We start from the raw sequence: 21,473 nt of genomic DNA, 5'->3' as shown, positions 1-21,473 counted from the left end.
GGATTTACACAGTGCATGGGAGTTCATAACTGAACTACTAAATCAATTTTCCCTTCACTTCTGCTAAATAAGGAATAATCAGTAAAGCTAGTGAAGAAACTGAGATGCACTGTCTGTTTATATATAATTGACAGCAATCATAACATGAAGAAAACCATATCTCACTTTTAAAATGTGACAACATGTAGCAATTTAGGCTGCAATATTCAGTATTTTATGCACATATTTTTCCAAAAGCTTTTTTTGCAGCTCTTTTCAGTTTGGGCACAGTAGCTGGAAAAGCAATATGCTTATGGTGGCATGTCTGCCTTTGATTTGACATTAAAAACCAAGTGCATTCTTACATAATTAAAATAAAGATTTTTATTCAGTTCATGATATTTCTGACTGGGTGTTCTATTTTTCCAAATACCCATTACATGAACAGAAGTGTAAACCATAAATGAAGTGTAAGAGCAGCAAAACAAAACACATCCACTCAGAACCAGAAGAACTTTGTTCACTTTACTGTCCTTCCAAGGAATACCTGTAATCCGTCTGACTGCCAAATCGATGCACAAAGTCTGAAAGGGAGAACACTGAGCCCCATCCCACTTTGGGATTCATACTGATGAAATCATCCAAGTTCATCTTGGAATCTAAAAAAAGACCAGAAAAGGGAAATATTTAAGTTCCTGACGCAGGTTCTGTAGCATAGGTATACCTTTCAAGAAAACATTTCAAACCCCTCCTCAATAGTTCAGTTCACTCCAGCAAGATTCTGCAAATTGTATGGTAGTACAGAAATATCTATTTCCAGTCTCTGAAACATTGCTTTTGCCCTGATTCTCCTCTCTGCCCATGGCAATAATCACATTACAGGATCAGTAAGCATCCAGTAAGTCATTAGAAACTAGCATGAGTGGGTAAGATTTTTCCCTACAACAACAACCTAGAAGGGTCAAGTAGTGGTCAGAGAATTGGAGTGCAAATAACAACCAACACAGGGAAGTGCAAGGCAGTCCTCCTGCATTCACACAAATGGGGCGACTCAAAAGCAGGGGAAATATTATTCATCCATTTAAATTCTGAACCAAAGTCAACAGAGTCACCTTTTGCACTGACCACAGAGGAATGGGCTCACAGCAGTAGTCAAAACTGCAGGTTGCTTACTGTCTCTCAGAAGTGATTAACCCCTTGGCAAACCTGCAGTTTATTACTCTCCAAATCACAGTATTTGTTTTCCCTCCAGCCCTGAACTTTGTCCTCACTGAACACGGGCCCACTGCAGGGCCAGAATATGCAGAGGGGAGATGTGTGACCTAACCCAGTCCCCAGTCCAGAGGGATGCTCAGGTGAAGAAGCACAAACCTAGGCTGGGGGCAAATACTTATTTTTCGTGAATCCTGAATGACAGAACGAAGTCGAGGGAAAAGCTGAACTGCGACAGTTTCAAGAGAAAAGTAACCATGACTGCTCTTTGCTAGGATTTTAACCTGCTCTGTTCCCTGCAGGAGGGGTAGAAACCATGCTGTCTCATTCATGGATCCCAGAGAGCTCACTGGAAAAGCACTGGTGTGCAGTTTTGGGTTTAGGTGCCTTATACCATCCTTTTTCTGGAGCTGGCCTGGTACAAGCTTTGCTGACTCAGAACCATGCTGATGAGAGGTTCAGTTCTGATGACAAACATCCGTGGGCTTGTGTTAGGTTTTCACTGATGATGTGCACAAATAATCTTTCTGAATGCCCATTAAAAGAAAACTGGCAGAGAATGTGTTTAAGGAACAGAGTGGTAAAGCCACTGTTACAGGTTTAATTTACAGATTTACTGTTAACAGCTCTTCCACTGTATTAAGTATTTACCACGGATGATTCATGCGTGCATTTAAGGATTAAGAATCAAACAAGAGGAGGCTCTAATGAATAGATTATAAAATTCAAAGGATGGAATTTGCTTCAGCTGCAAAATGCTTGTGTAACTAGGCTTACCATTATGGACAGTGTGAGCAAGGAAAGGAAGATGATATTCAGGAACCCCAGACCCAGGAGTCCCAGGCGTAATTCAGTCCCTGAAGGCCTCTGTTTGCACCACATCTACACTACAGCACAGCTTTGTGATTTCTCTAATCCCAGCTCTCACCCCTTCTGAGGTCTGGCCCCTAAATCTTTTCTTGTTAACCTGTTTGAACTCTGCATATGAAAAATCCTTATGTCCAGCCAAGCACGGTCCTACTGCTGAAAAGAATCTAACAGAACAGGGACAATTTCTGCCTATGTGGGAATTTAAAATAGCACAAGCTGAGCAATTTGCTGCTATAGCTCAAGAACAAATTAGTAGTGGATAACAGCTCATGCCTGCTGGCAGACTGTTAAGTCTGTTTTCCAGTTCCAAACTTGTCTTTTCCTCCCAGATGCTTTTTCAAAATCAATGTGATTCTTCATATACTTTAAGATTAAATAAATAACTACATAAATAAACTTCTGCTTTATGTCTATTGAGCATAGTAAAATAATTCATAAAACTGCTCTGTGAATGGTAAAGCAGTCCAAAGGAAATTGTTCCAGTAGTTACAAACACAGCTGCTGTTCACAACTTGGAAGTTGCTACCACAATGCCTGTAGGAAATGAAATATTCTCTAACTTCAGAAGGATTGTGGCAGAGCATAACACAACCCACAAGCGAAATGTAATGAAAGGAAAAATCGTTTTTCAGAAAAACAAAATTACCAAAGCAAACAAGACAATTCCTTTGAAGAGTGATGGCCTAGGAACATGTCGGTAGATGGCACTGGAGCAGCACGGGAGATGCCCGTAGGAAAAAGCTTTGTGAGACCTCTCCCGTTACATTTGTGCACTAACAGCCCCGCCACGCTGCTCATTCCTCATGGGCTCTATCTGAAGGCCGTGGATGTCATCTTAGACCTTACAGCGTTAGGAAACAGCTCAGCAAAAATGCACGAGAATACCACAAAGTCCTCTTCCTGAAGCAATGACAAACATCAGCATTTACAAAAGATACATCTGGATGCTACAGCTAGTGACCAAGATGATCTCTCCATAAAAGCAAGGAGCATGTATTCTACATTTTTACAAGACCAACAGCAGCACAGTTATTTCAAGATTTACATTACTTTTGCAGTCCTACTCAGGTGCTGTGACTGTTACACTAGCTTGCATTTGTGCACGCTTGGAGCTCATCTTCCTCTTTGACCAAACTCACTTTGTGACACACACCCCTCCAAATGAGACCTATCTGGCCCATTCTGGGATTCTTGCATAACTTTATTTTTGTTTAAATCGTCTGCCCACTTTTACCCCCAGCAGGGGTGAAACAAAAGGCCATGCACTATCTCAGGCATTGTCAGCCATGACACTCGTGGGTTCTGCCAACAGTAGTTAGAAAGCAGCATTTAAGCCAAGCCTTGGCTTGGCTCACAGACCTTGGACTAACTCAGCATAATGACAGCTGCCCAAGAGCTTCTGGAAGCAAGGAAATCTGGACCAAAGCCTCCAAGATCAGTTCTGCTGATGCCTAAAACATTGGGGGCACTTGAAAGTTGGACTCTTCACAGGCTTGTGTAGGTGTTTACAGTTCTCTTCAGATCCTCCTCCCTTGTCTGAGCAGGGAGATAAGTCAGAAGGACTCTTCCCACTCTCAGCTGGGGGCTGCTGTTTCCATAGCTAAGATACAACTGACTGTGCAAACCATCCTGGTTGATCTCAATGTAAAATACAGCTCACCACTTTAAATTATCTTTTACATCAAGTGATGTAATTTCAATAAGCGACTCTGGGAATTTAAGTACTTCTTAGTTGTGTCTTTATTGTATATATCTGACTTGATTCATTACTTCCTCAAAAGCTTATGAAGGAAGGACCTAACTTGACAGACTGGAGTTTTATTCTTAAATGAGAGCAGCAGAAGATTCCCAGGAAGTGCATAGGAGCTACTTGTATCCTTGTCAATGCCTTTTCACTTTCACTAGGATCCTGCCACCACTTCGGAGACACAGAAAGGAACTGCAGACATCTGCCGGGCCTCTGTCTAACAGATTTCCTGTTACACACATGTTTGATACACAGCATTTCCAGAATTTCTCAGCTGTCCTACTCAACCCCTTCAAAATAAAAATAACCAACCCAAGTGAAACCCCATCATTATTGGCTACCAGGGATTTTATTAATAATAAAAAGAACAAAAAGCTTTTACAAATCAATCCAGCAAGTGTGCTACTGAACACCTTGGGAAAACTGAAATTCAAACCAGTGCTTTTCAGTGTTAGAGCTGCTGCTATCACTTGTACATATGCCATATGACCATCTGTTCAGAATAATTTTGAAATGCACTGTGCAAGCTGTATTTTATACAGGCTTGCAGTAAAGAGATCTCATCCCAAATCATAACCTAAACAAAATCAGACCTCGTTAACTTGTGGAAAGAAGATTTAAGAGAAAACCCAAGGTTGGGCTCATCAGCTCTAGAATAATTAATCTGTTCACCAAATCTCATATTCTTAGTTTTTATTATTTAAACAAAATACCCTGTTTTCTTTCAACAGGAGATCACTGGCAAACAGGTGGGACAAGGAGAATGGGCTGCAGCTCAGGTATGTTTATTCTCACAGAGCAGCTTTGAGGGTGAGAAAGCACTGTGCAGCCAGCTAGGCTGGCCAGCCTCTCCTGGCATCCATGGCAGCAGAGCAGAACAGAGGCCAGAGCAATGCCAGTAAAAACCACAGAGGCCTAACTCTGGGAAACAGCTAGAGCAGAGCCAGTTCCATGAGGCTAATGCTTAGCATGTTGAGTCCTAAGGAGATACTGAGGAGTCTGAGAGGGGTCTTCTTTATTGCTGTTTTACTGGTTGGACTGGAGTTGTTTGTCTTTTAGAAAAATGCTTTAAAAAAGCACCTTGTGCCATCTGCAATTTTTTTTAGGCATAGATTGGAATTTATGACTCCATGTAAGCTTATTTTTGATGATTTATTTTGCAACCCCATGAACAGGACAAATACAGTTTAAGATTTATTCCCTTTGAGTTACTAGTAGGAGAAAAATGCTTAATTTGTTAATGGTTCAGACTGTTCAATTCAATTCCAAAAGGTTTTGGTAGCAGGGGAGAGTTGTAGGGGTGGCTTCTCTAGAAGCTTCCTCCAACAGAGCCAGTGCCAGCCAGCTCTGGGATGGACCCACCTCTGGCAAAAGGCTGAGCCCATCAGCGATTGTTGTAGTACCTCTTCCTTTAAGAAATTAAAAAAGCTATGGCACAGAAATAATTGTGGCCAGAGAGGAGTGAGAATATGTGTGAGAAACAACCCCACAGACACCAAGGTCAGTGCTGAATGAGGGGCAGGAGGTGCTCCAGGCACCAGAGAGGTATTCCCCTGCAGCCTGTGGTGAAGACCATGGTGAGGCAGCTGTGCCCCTGCAGTCCACAGAGGAGCCTCAGGAAGGATCAGGTGGATGCCTGAAAAGAGGCTGTGACCCCTATGGGAAGCCCATGCTGGACCAGGCTGCTGGCAGGGACCTGCACACCTGTGGAGGAAGGAGTCACGCTGGAGCAGGTTTGGTGGCATGGCTTGTGACCCTGTGGTGTACCCACGCAGGAGCAGTCTGTTCCTGAAGGACTGCACCCTGTGGAAAGGGAGCCACACTGGAGCAGTTCATGAAGATCTGCACCCCATGGGACGGACACACATTGGAGAAGTTCATGAAGAACTGCATAAGAGGAACCCCACACTGGAGCAAGGGAAGGACTCCTCTCCCTGAGCAGCAGTGGTAGAAACAACCTGCGATGACTGCAACTGTCATTCCTCACTGAGGGAAGAGGTAGAGTATTGGGAATAAAGCTAAGACTGGTAAAGAGGGAGGGGTGGAGGAAAGGTGCGTTCAGGATTTGTTTTGCTCCTCATTATCCTGCTATGATTTTGATTGGTAATAAATTCAACTAATTTCCCTAAGTTGAATCTGTTTTGCCCATGACAGTAATCGGTGAGTGATCTCTCCCCATCCTAAGTTTTCATTGCATTTTCTCTCCTCTCTACAGTTGTGAGTAAGAGCTATTGAGCAGCTTTGCAGGGCACCTGGCATCCAGGTAGGGTCAAACTGCCACAAACATCAAAGAAGACATAGAGGAAACAGAAGGAACATAAAAACCTTGCCTCTTCTCAAAAGCTTAGTAATTTGGCTACTCTGAATGAAAGCAAAAAAAAAGAAACCCACTCTGATAGAAATGTGCCTCACCAATAAATTTGTATTAAAACAATATGGGGTTGGTTCAGCCATTATATTGCAGTCACCTCTAACAGGAAATATGTAAGTAATTTAATCTTACGCAAACACAAATCAACATGGAAAGCAGAATGTTCTATCTAAGTGAAACGGCAGGGAGAAAACAGTTATCTGCAATGGAATTTGGCATGGACACGAACATTAATACCCCAGGCTCTTTTACGATAACAAAAGGCCTGCCACCCAGTCTTACATCAAGTTAAAACTAAGGCAGCTTTATGCCTGATAAAACTGTGCTGAGACATTGCAGTTGGACCCAGACTCCTCGCAGACTCACAGCACTGTGCACACTGAATCACACATCATTATAAAGTATCTCAAGTGAGAACAAAGGGAAGACAAAAAATAAACCTGGAGGAACTAGTACTAAATGAAAAACAACTTGAACTAGACGTCCTAGATCTGAGACAATCTAGTCCTGTTCTGACTCAGACCTTGAAGCTCCCTAGTGAATGACTTTTCACATTCAGTGGGTGCAGGGTAATAAGTTTCTTTCAGCCAACTGACCAGGAGACCAGAGTACATCAGCACAGTGCTGCAATACTGTGTCCATTTGGAGCTCCTCAGCACAAAAAAAACCCCAAAATATGGACATACCCAGAAGAAGAAAATCAAGTTGTTTGGTGCAGGACAACATTTAATCAAGGAGAGGCTCAGAGAACTGGGTCTGTTCAGTCTTAAAGAGAGAAGATGAAGGGGAGACATTACTGCTGCCTACATCTACCTGATCAGAGGTAGGACAATGGAGCTAGAGTCTTCTTGGAGGAGCCTGGCAACAGGACAAGAAATGAAAAAAGCAAGCTGGAACATGAGAAATTCAGATTATATACTAGGATTTTTTATTTATTTTTTACTTACCATGATAGTGGTCAAACATTGGAACACTGTCCAGAAAGGTGGTGGAATCACCATCTCTGGGGTGTTCAAGACCAGATTGGACACAGCCCTGAGAAATCCCTGTTTTGGGCAGATGTTGGACTGGATGACCTATGAACATTTCATTCAGCGTGGCAAGGTACAGAGCAAAGAATGAAAGCATAAGAGGAAGTAAAAGCTAAATATCCTTCACTATCTACCAGCATCACAGAGACAATCTGGAGGCTGGCTGAGGCCTGCGGCTGTGGCTCACCAGGGAGGTAAAGCTCAGCCAGACACAACAGGCAAGGGGAGAGTTACTGGGTTTGCAGCTATGGAGTCATTTACTCCAGCTACAGATACATGTGCACATTTGCAACTGTTTGAGCCATTATGTACCTTACTACCCACAAGAAATGGGTTTTACTCTTCTGATTTGAATAGAATTTTTTGCTTTCCTTATCTAACCTCATTATATTCCTCACACTTCCACTCAGCTACCAAAACAACAAGACTTCCACAGACTAAAAAGCTTTCAGCACCTATGAGACTCCAGCTAACAGACAACCTTCACTGTTATTCAGGAATCCTACACTCCCTACAATACCTTTGCATAAAAATCTGCTGGAAATAATAACCAAGAGTTGGAATTCAAGGTGCTTCATAACCTGGATTGTCTAGAAAACATCTAAAGCTTCAAAACAAAGACTACATCTGTGTTCCTGCTCACTCTCATAATTAATTTCTACTCTCACGTGAAACACCAAGCTTCCTTAAAAGCCAAAGCAAAGACTGAGAATTAATATCCCAGCAACTTAAAAACACTTGGACCTAAAGACAGAAAATATTTCTTTGACCCTGTCTTCTCTAACAAAAACATATAGCAGTACTGCATTATTAAAAATCAACAAAACCCAACATGCAGAACAGTAACATGAAAACTCTTTCAAAGCAAAACATCACCATGCTCTCCTTGGAAGAAAATGAGAGAACAAACACACACATAACAAATGTTACTCACCTTGCAAAACACGATTAGAATAAGCTGAAGTGGTGTGTGATAAGAATTCTTTAAGCAGCTCTACAGAACAGATGACAAGTCTTCACCTCTCTCTCCACCTGGCCCAGAAGCTATTTGCTAGGCTATCACTTAGAAGAGTTAAGGCTTAGGGAAAAACGTACCAACTTGCCAGTGACTTAAAACATCCTGGAGTCCATTCACCTGGTAGAGAAACCTCAAACATTTCATGCAGGCAAAGCCACCACACTGAACAGAGCGTGGAAACTTCCTCCTGCCGACACTACTTTGCCAGAATGGGATCTGTGTGCTAGAGTGTGGTATAATCACTGTGTGAAAAGCTTTGTGACCCCTAAGCAAGTTATTTGGCCTGTTTACTTCGGTTCCCTGTTGTAACAAGAGAACAGTATTACTTACCTCTTGCTCTCTGCTCAGTTTATGAATATCAGTAATTAATGTTTGATACCAGTAAATGCCAGAAGGCATGTTAAACTACGTGTTCAAGAAAGAGTACCAAATGCTTTTTAGCCCTATTTTTTCCCGTATGAAGTAATAAGCTGGCTGGACAAATGTTACATAAGTTATTTATTTCCCATGTGCATTCTGGACTACTTCATTCAGCACTGTAAGCAGGAAGAAGGAGTTCTGGCAGCTCACCTGCAGTTTCAATGCAAGGGTATGGAGGAGGAGGTTTCTGCCATTTCCCATTTGCATCCTTCATATGAGATCTGTCTGAAGCAAATGTCTTCAAGTACAAATCTGCTCGAATCATTCTGATTTTTCTAAAAAAAATTGCAAAATTGTATTAAAAGATACATGTACACAATACTGCACTAATCACTCAGAATAAGAGCACGTTACTCACATCAAGGAGCATTAATGTTATTAAATACAAAAACCAGGAACGTTGGGCCAAGTTGTTAATATGAAGCTACAGTAGGAAAGAAAAGGGTTTTTGATGACTAAGGTAAAGAACTATAGAAAAGTAACATAGTGCATTTATTTTACTGGAGTATGGTAAAGAAACCTCAGAGAGAGGTTTACACAGAGAGAACTTCGATTTCATGAAATAACATCCACAGTCTTTATATTTCATGTCATCACCTGTGAAACTCTGGACGAAGGCTGTCATCCAACCTAAAGGCTTCCACACTGTACACATCAAAAGGACAGGGAAATGGCAACACTGTGTCAAGATCATAAATGAAGTTCTGCTCCCCGCTGGAGACATGAAGTAGAATAACGTGGTAGTCCTGGGAAGAAGGGTAATTGCCATTAGTCAAACAGCAATTAATGAACTGGCAAAGAGAGAGGAATAAAAAAGATTCCTAGAAGCATAAGTTCAGATCCACTTTTTAAAGTCTGCTTGCTGTCCTTGAATATTAAGCCTGTAACATCTCTGGCACCAGGAGAGATTTCCTAATGTCTATCTTTCCATCTGCTCTTCCGGAAACCTTGCTATTCTCCCCATTTCTTTGCAGCTTCCTTTGATTTAAGCCAAGACAGCAAAAGTGTACACTACTCCTAAGAAAACAGAAAATCTCTCTCATATTCCACACCAAACCACAAAAGTTGTTTGGTTAAGCACTTTTTTATTAGACTCGGTCATAAATAAACTCACAAGATAAAGTGATAGGTTAACACTAAAGTTACCTAGTGATCTCTTCTAATAAGAGACTCTGTACCTGTTGCAGTAACACGGCCTGTGAATTTGAGCGCCGACTGTTCAGCTGCCAGAAGCACCTGAAAAACCAGCACACCACTGAAAAACCAGCGAACAGCTCAGATCAGGAGGACCACAGGAATAAGATAATTTCCTGTAGCAGCTCTTGAAGCTGGGAAAAATATCTGTGCGTACCTTTTCAAGGTAACTATTTTATCAAGACACTTAGGTTATGCAGTGCAGTTTTACTCCTTAACTTGTAAGAAACACGGGTGGAGGTTTGGGGACACTGCTGACATTAGGTGTCAGGTATGTATACTGCTGTTTTCCAAAATTAAATTGAAGATAGCCCTTAACAATTTACTTAAATTTACATTGAATCCACTCACAAAAAGGTTGAGCACTGTCTTTTGACATTTTCAATATTAAAACCACATAGACATTTGAATGAAAAAGATTTGTGCCATCTATTTCACCCGACCAATATACATACACAACTATATTCAACAGTATTTAGAAAGACCTATTAGAGAGTATAAGAAAAATTAGCTTACAAGCTTTACACAACCTATGATCCACTGAAATGTGAAAGTTAAAAGACCTTTTAATCCATGAATTTTTACAAGAAATCCACATTCTGTCATGGCCTTTCCTGACTCTGCTATTCCCTTTTAGGTCATCTCTGTAACACTTGGATCTCTTTTTAAACCAAACCTTTTTTCTTTTTTTTTTGGTACTGTAAAGATACCAATATTTTGGAAGAAAGTGAATGATTCAGAAATCAGAAAACTTCAGAAGTTTGCAGATTACTTGGCAGAATTTCAGAAACAGAAACGGCCATAAGAAATAGTTTTTTTCTGTGCCAGATAACTGAAAGGACTCTATAATGATACCAAGGAATTCTGCATCAGCAATTACTGAACTACATTAATTGATCAAATGACACTTCAAAGCCACTGTTTATGAGTCAGTTTAACTGCTGACATCTGAATATATATAGCTTATATTCTTCTGTCATCTGAGAGGCCTACGTAAATATTTTCATCCATCTACTTCTTACAAGTACAATCATCTACCTACAATTCCACAGGGCTGGCAGCTTCAATACCCAATTAAAAATTTTCACAAATCTATTATGCATTTTTACTACAATTAAGACACGTCACCTGTAGGTTTTACTGAGTGTCTCGCTATTAATTTATGAGGGATGGTGCAAAGGAGCATCAGATTTAGGCTATTTATGAATCTGTCATAAAAGATTTATAAATATTAATGCAAAACTATACAATGTGTGACGTTGGAAGGGACTTTAAGAGGTAATCTGGTCTAACCTGTTGCTCAAGGGGACTCTCTGACATCCAGCTGCATGATAGCTTCTAGACATCTCCAAGGACGGAGATTCTACAACCCCTCTGAGCAACCTGCTCCAGTGCTCCATCACCATCAGAGTACAAAGTGCTCCTTTATGTTCAAATGGAACAGTTTGTTACATGTCCATGTGTGATCCTGCAGCTATCAACTAGAGGCACACACTCAAAATTATTGAGAGTAATGAATGCCTTACCCAGACAATAGGCTCATCTCCATGTCCAGATTTCTGCTTCCAGAGTGGAACCTGAAAGTTATAAATGAACCTGAAGTGAATAAAATCTTTCAGATTAATAGCGATTCATTTCAGGTGAATTGGTCAGTTCTTTGCTAATCGATCAACTTCCTCAGCTTACATGTGTGCTGCTGTAAGAAAATTTCTTCTAGTTTTTCTCTCAGGAGCATGAAATTGGAGATACTATTCTAGGCCATATTAGAAAATCTGTGCAGAGAAGCGATGGAATCACCATCCCTGGAAATATCCAAAACACTTGGGGATATGGTTTAGTGATGAACATAGTGGTGCTGGGTTAACAGTTGGATTTGATGGTCCTAGAGGTCTTCTCCAACCTTATGACTGTTAATGGTTCTATGATTTTATAAAGATAACTATTCTCCTAAATTGGCAGATTACAGACAGAATTACTCCCACAGCTCACAGGGACACCATGCCTCATTTCACTGAATGCAGTGCATAATTAAAAGATTTCACATGTGGCTGGCACACTTCTGAGCCAAAGCGAGCTACAAGACTGGTTTGGACTGTATCTCGCCTACAGGCTAGGCTAAAGGCTCACTCCCCAACACTGGGCTGTGGTCGATATCGCTCGGACCACATCCCACCTACACCGGGCTGAAGGCCGAGCGTTTCCATAGCCGACTCTGATCACATCCCATCGACTCACCATCCTCCTATCATTGGATATGAAAACAACATAAAATTCTTCTAAAGGGTACCGATCCTGACTCCTGATGTAGTCACAAAGCTTCCAAATATTTTCTTCGCTGAAAAACACAAAATAGATTATTAATTTTGTTTTCCTCCAACTTCATTTCTCGCGACGAGACACGAGCCCAGGAATGTGCCCAGCCCTCAGCCGCGCCGTTCCCGCCGGTGGCTCGGCTGTCCCGGCGCCTTACGGTGCTGTGAGGAGCGCCCACCTGTCCCTGTAGCTCCCCTTACCAGTAGCAGCTGGTGTAGGTGCAGGCGGGGCGGGGCGGCACCGCCGCCTCATAACCGGCCTCGGGCCGCGCCATGGCCGGGCTGAGCGGGGGTGAGGGCAGCGCAGGAAGCGCTAGGCCCGGCGGGGGCAGCCGCTACGCCGTCCCCGAGGAAACCGCGGCCATCCCGGCGCAGGCACTTCGCGGGTACGGCCAGAGTTTTGGCCAGAGCTGCGGGGACCCCTCGGGCGGGGCGGGACTCGACTGGACGGGACGGGATGAGGCGGAGCCGCCGAGCCAGCCCCGCCCCGCTCCGCGCCGCCTGGCGCAGCGCTCCGAGTTTTCGGCGCCAAACGTGTGCGGCGCGGCAAGCTGCAGTGCGCCGCGTGTCCTTCCGCCGCGCGCGCCGGGAGTAGCGGCCGCAGGGAAGAGCGGAGCGGGAGGGCGCGCGGCGGAGGGATCTGGGCGGCGCGCGGCCGGGCGGGCTCGGGTCCGGGTCTGGGTCCCCCCTCGCCATGGTGGTCCTGCGGAGCAGCGCGAGTCGCCCGCCCCGCATGGCTGCCCGCGACAGCCGCTGTCGGCGGCCACCCTTCGACCTCCTGGACTCCAGCTCCGAGTTCATCTCCCTGGAGCCCCCCGTGCTCAGGAGTCACCGCGTATGGACGCGCTCCGGGTCCGCTAGGGCCGCGGGATCCAGGGGGACCAGGAGGGCCGAGGAGGCCGTGAGTGCCGGGTGGGGGTGGGGTGAGCACGGCCTGGCGGGCAGCGCTGGGCTATGGGCCCGAGAGGCGGCGCGGGGGAGCCGGTGCTGGCCGGGAGCTGCTGGGAGGAGCTGAGAATGCGCTGGGGAGTGGTGTTCCGTGGAGGAGAAAAAGAGGGGAGAACCGGGTGTTTGGGACAGGGCCTGCGGTTGGGGGTGTGTGAAGAAGCAGCCGGCCCGCCCCGCAGCTGAAGGGGCCTCGGCACAAGCTCTGATCTTGGAGCTGTGGCAGCTTGCTGAGAGCCAGTCTCTGGGAATACAAACCTGCATCGCCTCATGGTTTGGTGTATCGTATGTCATTCCCCATCCCCGTTTATTTTGGTTCGGTTCCTTATCTGAAAAACTTACCTTGAAAAGATCTAAGAAACCTCTCTGATTTAGTTGCAGTAATGCTTATAGAGTGCTCCCTGTTTAGGTGACAGAAATGCATCAAAAACGGCGTAACGCGAAATGTATGGGACCTCTGAGTGCGTTCTGGTTGGCCCAGAAGGGCCTGTTAAACACAGTCAAATGTATCCAAGTAGTACTCTGGGTGCTCTAAAAAATGAACTGTTTAGAAGTCAGGGCTCATTTGTACTTAATTGAAGTGCATAACCCAAACCGGTGAAAATATTACTTAAGTTTTCTATAATCTTGATCTACCCTACTGGAAGAGAGACCGACAACTTTCATGGTGGTAAAGGATAGCTATCGAGTGGCCTTGCTCTCTGCATCTCAGCACTGCAACTGTAATAACTGAATCATTTCACTTTCCTTTGTTTTTAACATAGCCTTCAAAAAAACTAAAATTTTCCCCTCCTATTTCCAAGTCAGGCTCTACTCTGCATGCTGTCCTGCATTTCTGTGACAAATAAAGGCAGACCAGATCCAACTCGGAAGTGGTCTGCCCTTCAGGAGAACCCTGCCTTGGAGTGATGCTTCTCAAGGACTCTGTTTCCTTCCAACAGAAGTCTTTCAGGAGTCTCAGTTGTATAGATTAATTTTATATTTTTATATTTTTTGGCATTATATTCAAGACTACTGAACTAAGAAGGAAAAAGTCCTAGTGGTGGTGGGTGTTTTTTCCCCCCCTTACAAAGAGTCATGAGATCTGCTTAAAGATCACTGCTTTGTTTTTTGCAATCTGCACTAGAAATGGTTGTCGGGGGCTTCTTCAGCCTTTGCAGCCTGTGCAGCATTAGGCAGATAACACTGCTGGCATGTGTTCTCAATGTGGAAAACAGGAATGAGGAAGCTAAATGTAAAGTCATCCCTGAAACCAAAGCAGAATCATTGTTACGAAACTGATTGTAAGGTTGTTCTTGGGTTTGTTTGTTTTATTGGGGTTTTTTTCCCTTCTTTTTTGTAGACCTTTCCTATGCTTTGAGCATGAAATCATTACCTCATTTGTAGAATGCTGGGCTCTGCTGGGGATTTTAACTGCAGACATAATGTAGAAGTACTCCATCTGACAGAGGTCATGAGAACTGGTGCTGGCTTCATGTTTAAGTCCTGATGCCTCTTTCCTGTCTTGTTGATGTGCAGGGACTTGGTGGTGGCAGCTTTTGCTTTTTTTTTTTTTTTTCCTGATATCAGCATATGGTTTATCTTTAGTTATACAGCTCATTTAATCCATAGACAGTAAGAAGCGTACAACAGATCTAAGGTAAACCAATATCTGCTGAGTTTATTCTCTTCCAGGTTTCCAGTCCCAGTAAGTTTCATGAGTGAGTCTCCCAGTGAGATCCAAAGTGGCTGCTATCCCTTTGGAAGCCATGTATCTCCAGGTCTATAACTCTGCTGTAATTCCCAAGCTGAACAAGTTTGTTCTTGTGACCTGTATTTGAGGGTAGTGTGCTCCAGGGTTCCCTTTTTGTCTGGGCATTCCGACCTGTATCGGAAGTGTGGCCAGCAGGACCAGGGCAGTGGTTGCTGTGCTCAACAGTGGTGAGGCCACACCTTGAATCCTGTGTCTGGTTCTGGCCTCTCCTTACAAGAAAGACACTGAGGTGTTGAAATGCATCCTGAGAAAGACAATAGAGTTGGGAAAAGGTCTAGAAAGTAAGTCATATAAGGAGCAGATGAAAGAGATGGGGGTGTTCAACCTGGAGTAAAGGAAATTCAGGGAAGACCTTATTACCCTCTACAACTACCTGAAAGGAGGTTGTAGGTGATCAGCCTCTCAGGTAACCTGTGACAGGACAAGAGAACACAGCCTGTGGCTGCGCCAGGGAAGATTCAAGTTGGGCATCAGGAAGAAATTTTTCACAAGAAGGATGGTTAAGTCTTGGAACAGGCTGTGCAGGGAAGTGTGGAGTCACGACCCTTGGAAGCGTTCAAGAAATAAGATGTGACAGTTAGTGCTGTGGTTTTGTTCACAAGGTGGTCATCATTCAAAGGTTGGACTCAATCTTGGAGTGATGTTGCAGGTCACTGACTGTTCCGTCCTGGATTATGGGGGCTTCTGTTCTCTGTCCCTGTCTGGGTACCATGAGGACTGCTGGTCTTATTGGTAAAGCCTGAGGCAAAATATTTCTGCCTTTTCCTCATCCGTTGTCATGTGCTTTCCTGTGCATCAAGTGAAGGATGGAGATTCTCTTTTGTCTTCCTTTTCTTGCTGATGTATTTGTAAAAATGTTTTTGTCGTCTTCTACAGCAGTAATCAGATTAAATTCTGTTTGGGCTGCGGCCCTTGTAGTTTTCTTCCTGCGTAACCTCTTGACATAGTTTTGGTCCTTCTTCACTTGTCCATCAATCAGTGGAATTACTTCTTAGTAACTTTAGTGTGAAGAAGTAGAACAATATGGTCTGTTTTCTGCCCCTTTCAGTGTGAGATTTAGTTTGGCAGTCTTCTAGAGAGACCTTGGGTTGTGAATGGAACAAGCTGCTTCCCATGGTCATCACAGCTTTGTGCACGCAGTAAAAGTCAGTAGCATCCTCCTTGCAGAAACACCAATGTGAACAAGGTGAACATCCATGAAGAACTGTATCTTGAGTTCCCTTTGGCTTTCTGTGGATAAATGCTACCCTCTGGAAGGAAGTGTTTTTAGATCCCTCTGAATGCCAATATAAATGGAACAGAGACAGGGAAATCTTCTAAAAATATTTCAATCCCAGTACTAGGAAGCTTTCTGTTGCATTAAAGATATAGAAATCTAGCAGAAAATGAACCCCCTTGGGTTCCAGCTGCTCCTCAGAGATCAGAGGAGCTGGGTGCAGCTGGGCCTAAGTTCTGATTTTAGCCCACTGGACACTATCAGCCTGGCCAAGTTCAATAGGAACTTACAGGATCTAGATTCACAAATAGTGCAGGTAATTGAAGCAACAGGAAAGCAGATTCTGAATTGCTGGTGATACATTTATCAGCTCAGAGTATTAATATGTGCTGCTACAGAAGGAATAGTGACAGAGATCCATTAGCAATAGATGTATAAGTAAATATTCCCAGGCCTGCTCCAAGACAGTTGGGAGACACAAAACTCACCTAAAGGTGTCCCTTCAGGGACAACGAGTGACAGTGTCCATCAGCTGATCCAAAGCAAGCAGAGGTGCTTTCCTCTCTCTCTATTGTTTTGCTTGTTTGTTGGCTGTTGTTTTGGGGTGCTTTTTTTGCTCCCAACCCCTCCTTTTATAGTGTAATTTCTGGCCCTTCTCAAAGAGGTAGAACAATTGCATGTTAGAGGTGAGATTTTGGTTACTGGGTCACTGAACCAAGTTTGAAATCAAGGATTTTTGTTTTTTTCTTGGAAATCTGGTGTGGTTTTTTTCATCAGAGCTACTTCTTGGTGCAGAAGTGGTTCGAGGCTAACCTGCCGTTAGTTGCAACTCTCTTGAATCAGGAGTGTACTAAACTTGCTCAAATAAAGGCAATATAAATCGTTCAGATTAATAAGTGGTTCTTTCTTCTTTTCCTAGAAATTTTCCTCTGGCAACATTGAATGTTTCAATGGGCACTGTTTAAGATCGATGAGAAAGAACATGCCTCGCTGTTCAGACTCAAGCTTTGATAAAAGCATGGAAATACTAAGTGAAAATGTCAATCGACACTTTTCGAGGTATTGTATTTCTAGGTGTTCAATCTCTATTTAAGTCATAGAATGAAAAGGAAAAGTGAAAGTATGCACAGTGAGTCACATCATGATAAATCTACAGTCAAAAACCCACAAGGGACTATGACTATGTTAATGTCAGTGCCAGTATTTTAGAACTAGAATCACTCTTCTTAGTAAAAGTGTTCTGCTTTATAGAAGGCATGTATCTCCTGCTGGGTCCTTTGAGATCTCTCCTCCACTTTGGTTACTGAGGTATTACCTGCCCTATTGAGATGTCAAAATGAGCAAGCTGGGAAATATCTGTCCTTAGAGAGCTGTGTGCATATGGTACACAGTAGACTCGGGATTCAAATCTTCCCTGGAGTCCACAGGCTTTTCTTTGCATGACATGGAGCACCAGATTAAAGTTCCCCAGTACTGAGGGGGAAGTTTACTATGCAATAATTTTTGATTGAATACTTTTGTACAATACTTCTAATAAAATTATGTTCTCCTTCTCCTCTTTTTCGTAATGTAGGCAGTTGGCAAAACCAAAATCAGGCCCAAAAAGGGAAGACTATAAAGAAGGTAAGTAATAATAATTCCTTAGTATTCCTTTTTAGCCAGATTTCTGAGGATTGCATTTGTTCACTTTGTCCATTTAACTGGCCTCAAAAACTTCTGAACTCGTCAGCCAAAATCACCTGAAATTGTTAGAACAGATATAATGAAGACAGGAATTTCCACTGAGTTTTATGAAAAGCGGTAGGTGCAAATAGAAGGAGATAGTATTAATTCTTTTCAGGCTTGAGAAGAACTCAGTGTGAATTCCTGAATGTTTAGGTGTTAAAGAATCTGTTCTTTAGCTCATGTTTCTTTTTGTCAGCAATTTTCTGCAGTCTGCAGAACTGGTTAACTTTACAGGTTAACTGTAAATCAGACTTTTCAAGTAGGAGGGGGTATTGCAATACTGTAACATGTAATTCAGTCACGAGATGCACACTGGTGTGGGAAAGGTGTCCCTGAAGTTGAGCATTTCACCTTCGAAGCAATTTGCAATGCTGAGTACACAAATAGGCTTGGTGCTGTGAGGCCACTTCGTAGCAGCTGGGAAAATCCTTTAGCTCCAGGGAGCGTTGTGCCAGCTACAGGCAGAATGTGGGAAGGGACCCAAAATGCACTTTGTACGTAGTAACTCAAGTTCTTCTTGGGCAATGTAAATTATTACTTACTGGGCTCAAGGTTAATTTTATAGTTGGTGGGGATGAGATCAAACCTACCTGTGTTGAAAATGACCTGTTACTCTCTCCCTGACCTCCCTTAACAGTTTTAATGATAGTACAAGTAATGAACCCATAGCAAAGGATGCTGTCTGGTAAATATTGGGCAGATCTCTTTTAAAGCAGGCAAGCATTTTTGAGTTCTTTATATTTGGGAGTTTATCTTGAGGCATTTCTTGTCTTCTAGGGCTCTTGTGTCATGGTGCAGAAAATGAAAATGATGCATGCTTAGTGTACCAAAATGATGTATCTTTAGAAGAGACCTCTCACATAAGCAATTTTTAGGAAAAACTATTAGTTGCAATTTTATATGAATGGAGGAAAAAGAGCTTAGAGGTAGGCATTTGTTGTCTTCACTTTCCCGGAAAGAGCTAACTGGAATAAATTTGCCTCCTACATGGAACAAAAGCTGGATGTTTGTTTTCATCAGCTTGGTTTTTCAGTCTACTAAAAAGCTGCTATACAAATCTGACTTTTAAATGTGTAGTTTAAGCAGAAGTACTTTAAGTTGAATGCTGTGATCATGAAAATAACTTTAATTTAGTATTTACATTTTTAAAATAAAAGGCATTTACATTTTCCTAGAGCAAGAGTGAAATAAAGTGACTGACATATTTTCCATCACAGAAAGTTTCATGTATTATTGCATTTTAGTGTCCAGAACACTGAGGACCAGAGCTGACTCAAAAGCTGCAGAGCAAGTCCATGAAGAAAATGGGGATTTGGAGGTTCGCCGCAGCTGCAGACTTCGACAAAGCCGTTACAGCACTAAAAATGAATCTGTTTTGTTTGACAAACTTATAACAAAGTAAGGAGGTTTTTCTTAACCATCTTGCAAAGCTGCAACGATGAGCCTTATTAGCAACCTTTTGTACTATGGCAAAATATTGGCTAGGAACTTTCTCCTCTTTTGACTACAGGAAAAGGTATTGTTTTTCCTGGCAGCAAGAGCTATTTGCATTCACTGAGACTTCCTATGAGCTGCTATCTATGCTATATCTCAGTAATTGGATGTTAGGAAGAAATTGTTTACTGTGAGAGTGGTGAGGTACTGGAATAGATTGCCTGGAGTAGCTGTGGATGCCTCCTTCCTGTGTTCAAGGTCAGGTTGGGGTTTTGAGCAACCTGGTCTGGTATGTATGGGCTGGGTAGGTTTATATGTTGTGAACCAAAACAATCAGTTTATGTTGTGACTTCCAGTAGATTTAACTTAAGATACTAAGGGAAGATGGATACTGGCAAAGTGAAGCAATCCAAGTATTTCTTCTTGTCTGTGGCTTAATTCCCTCTGTGAAGCCCAAACTTAAATTTGTTTTCTGAAAGTGTAACAGCAGTAAGATGTTATGTCTAGGATAAGTAGTCATTGAAAATCGACATGAAATTTAAATAGCGGTGCAGAGAAGTAATCTGTTGTCTGAAGAAGACTGTGAACCAAGTGACTCAATGCTATAATGCACCCTAAATGCTATGAAAAACTGCCGTAATTTCTTTTTTTACTTTACTATGATCTTCAGAATTCTTTTTCCTACTAAAATATTTGTTTTTTATACTGTGTTTAGCAGGAGAGGGAAATAAACCTGAAAGCAATGTATGTTTGCAGATATACATTTGTTCTTAATTTTCTCTATAAAAAAGTAAACATTTGACCTAATTTTTAAGTAGCATTGAAAAATTCAGCAAAGTGTCAACGACTTGTGTTGTGCACACTGTATTGAAATATGATGGTTATCTGTGCTGTTTTAAATGTGCTTTTTCTGTATTTGCCTATTTTTGCTTTCATATGTCAACTTTTGTATCTTAGTACTGCAGAAGCAGTCTTGCAAAAAATGGATGACATGGAGAAGATGCGTAGACGTCGAAGGATGGGAGACCTGGAGGAGTTCCAGGACACAGAAGAAGTAGATACTAATTTATTTTGCTGGCTTTGTATAAGTAGGGTATTTCACATAGGGTAATTATTTCTCTTCCCCAAGAGGAAGTTATGTTAAAATGATAGACAGCAATCATATGTCCTCTGTTTTAGTTTTGCTAGTCCACTGTCCTTTTAAATGGCAGTCACTTTGTTTTTTAAACACTGTTGCAGCCTGCTTTCATAGATTTTTTTGTTTGTTTGTTTGTTTGGATCTGCATTCCTATTTTAGAGTGGAAACCCTTGTTATTAATCATATTAATCCTGGGTTCCAGAATGATATTCCTGTTCTCTCTTGCTGTACAATAGTTAATAATTCTGTGTATATAGAGTGCCTTGATGATGATACTCTGTAGGCACCAAATATGCCCACAGGTTTTCTGCTTATTTTTGACTGGTCTTTTGTCTTTCTATTTTGTTTTTTTTAAGGAAAGCCTCGATACGGAAAGGACTGATGAAGAAATAGCTGATAATCAAGGTAGCATTGTTGGATAAGTCTGTTTTAAGTTTTCTTGACTATGCTCTAACCAAAAGCTTTGTCTTAAATAATTGAGATAGATGAAGTATCCAGTAGCTTATCCTATTGAAAAGAATCTGTGCTGTTACTGGCATTACAAGCCACAGACTCTAGGGCTGTACTGTAGTGAGCTCAGAATGGGTTTTCAGAGGAAAAGAGAAATTGTTTGTCCAAAGTGCTTACAGCAGAAAAGGTTGTGGACTGGTGGGAATACACATGTAGTGCATTTTGAATTTAATACAATTTGCAACGGTACTTAAACAGTGAAACGTAATGTTGATGTGCAGGGGGCTCCTCAGAAGAAAGTGAAGCCAAAGAAGATGATGGTGAAGACACTCAGAAGCGTTACTCCTTTCGGCAGAGGAAAACTGTGGAGCGCTATCAAGCTCCATTGCAAAGTAAGTTGTAGGCACAACTTCTCTTAAGAGCTAATTCCTTGCATGGAAGTGAGAGTGTTCCAGGAGTTTTTAAGAATGAAAATACGTACACATACTCAACTTCTATTTCAATATCTTACCTGCAATTTTGTTAAAGGCATATATCCTGTGCATGTTCAATTTCTTTGCTTTTTGGCATCCATATTGTTGTTTTTCATTAAAAATGCTACCTATGTGTCCTTGAAAGAATAGTAATTAAACAGACTTGATGACCTTACTCTTATGGT

The 21,473-nt window shown here is 42.3% G+C and overlaps 2 protein-coding genes across 5 annotated transcripts in view; one reads left to right on the top strand and one right to left on the bottom strand.

The window, feature by feature from the left end:
* Nucleotides 1-340: 340 nt before the first annotated feature.
* On the bottom strand, nt 341-12,665 carry NTAQ1 (N-terminal glutamine amidase 1). Its single transcript, XM_014870147.2, has 6 exons — nt 12,356-12,665; nt 12,078-12,177; nt 11,369-11,419; nt 9,246-9,394; nt 8,799-8,923; nt 341-638 (listed from the first exon to the last, which is right to left on the bottom strand). Exons 1-6 carry the CDS (start codon nt 12,427-12,429, stop codon nt 505-507), a joined length of 633 nt encoding a protein of 210 aa, XP_014725633.1. The 5' UTR covers nt 12,430-12,665; the 3' UTR covers nt 341-504.
* A 157-nt stretch (nt 12,666-12,822) lies between these two features.
* The window catches only part of ATAD2 (ATPase family AAA domain containing 2), a 29,947-nt gene continuing 21,296 nt past the window's right edge, over nt 12,823-21,473 (top strand). For 2 of the 4 annotated variants that reach the window (XM_088178979.1, XM_014870140.2), the window contains exons 1-7: nt 12,823-13,055; nt 16,988-17,127; nt 17,642-17,691; nt 19,038-19,191; nt 20,185-20,281; nt 20,722-20,770; nt 21,097-21,207. In XM_088178979.1, coding sequence (XP_088035105.1) covers nt 12,849-13,055; nt 16,988-17,127; nt 17,642-17,691; nt 19,038-19,191; nt 20,185-20,281; nt 20,722-20,770; nt 21,097-21,207 — 808 coding nt within the window. In that variant the 5' untranslated portion in view covers nt 12,823-12,848. Of the gene's footprint in view, nt 13,056-13,354; nt 13,385-16,987; nt 17,128-17,641; nt 17,692-19,037; nt 19,192-20,184; nt 20,282-20,721; nt 20,771-21,096; nt 21,208-21,473 lie in introns of those variants that run through there. The other 2 variants (XM_014870141.2, XM_014870142.2) reach the window with 2 other exon arrangements.

Source organism: Sturnus vulgaris, chromosome 1 (genome assembly GCF_052056855.1).
Source record: "Sturnus vulgaris isolate bStuVul1 chromosome 1, bStuVul1.hap1, whole genome shotgun sequence".
Taxonomy (NCBI): domain Eukaryota; kingdom Metazoa; phylum Chordata; class Aves; order Passeriformes; family Sturnidae; genus Sturnus; species Sturnus vulgaris.
The sequence above is the reverse complement of the archived record's forward strand: the minus strand, read 5'-3'. Positions and strand labels throughout refer to the sequence as shown.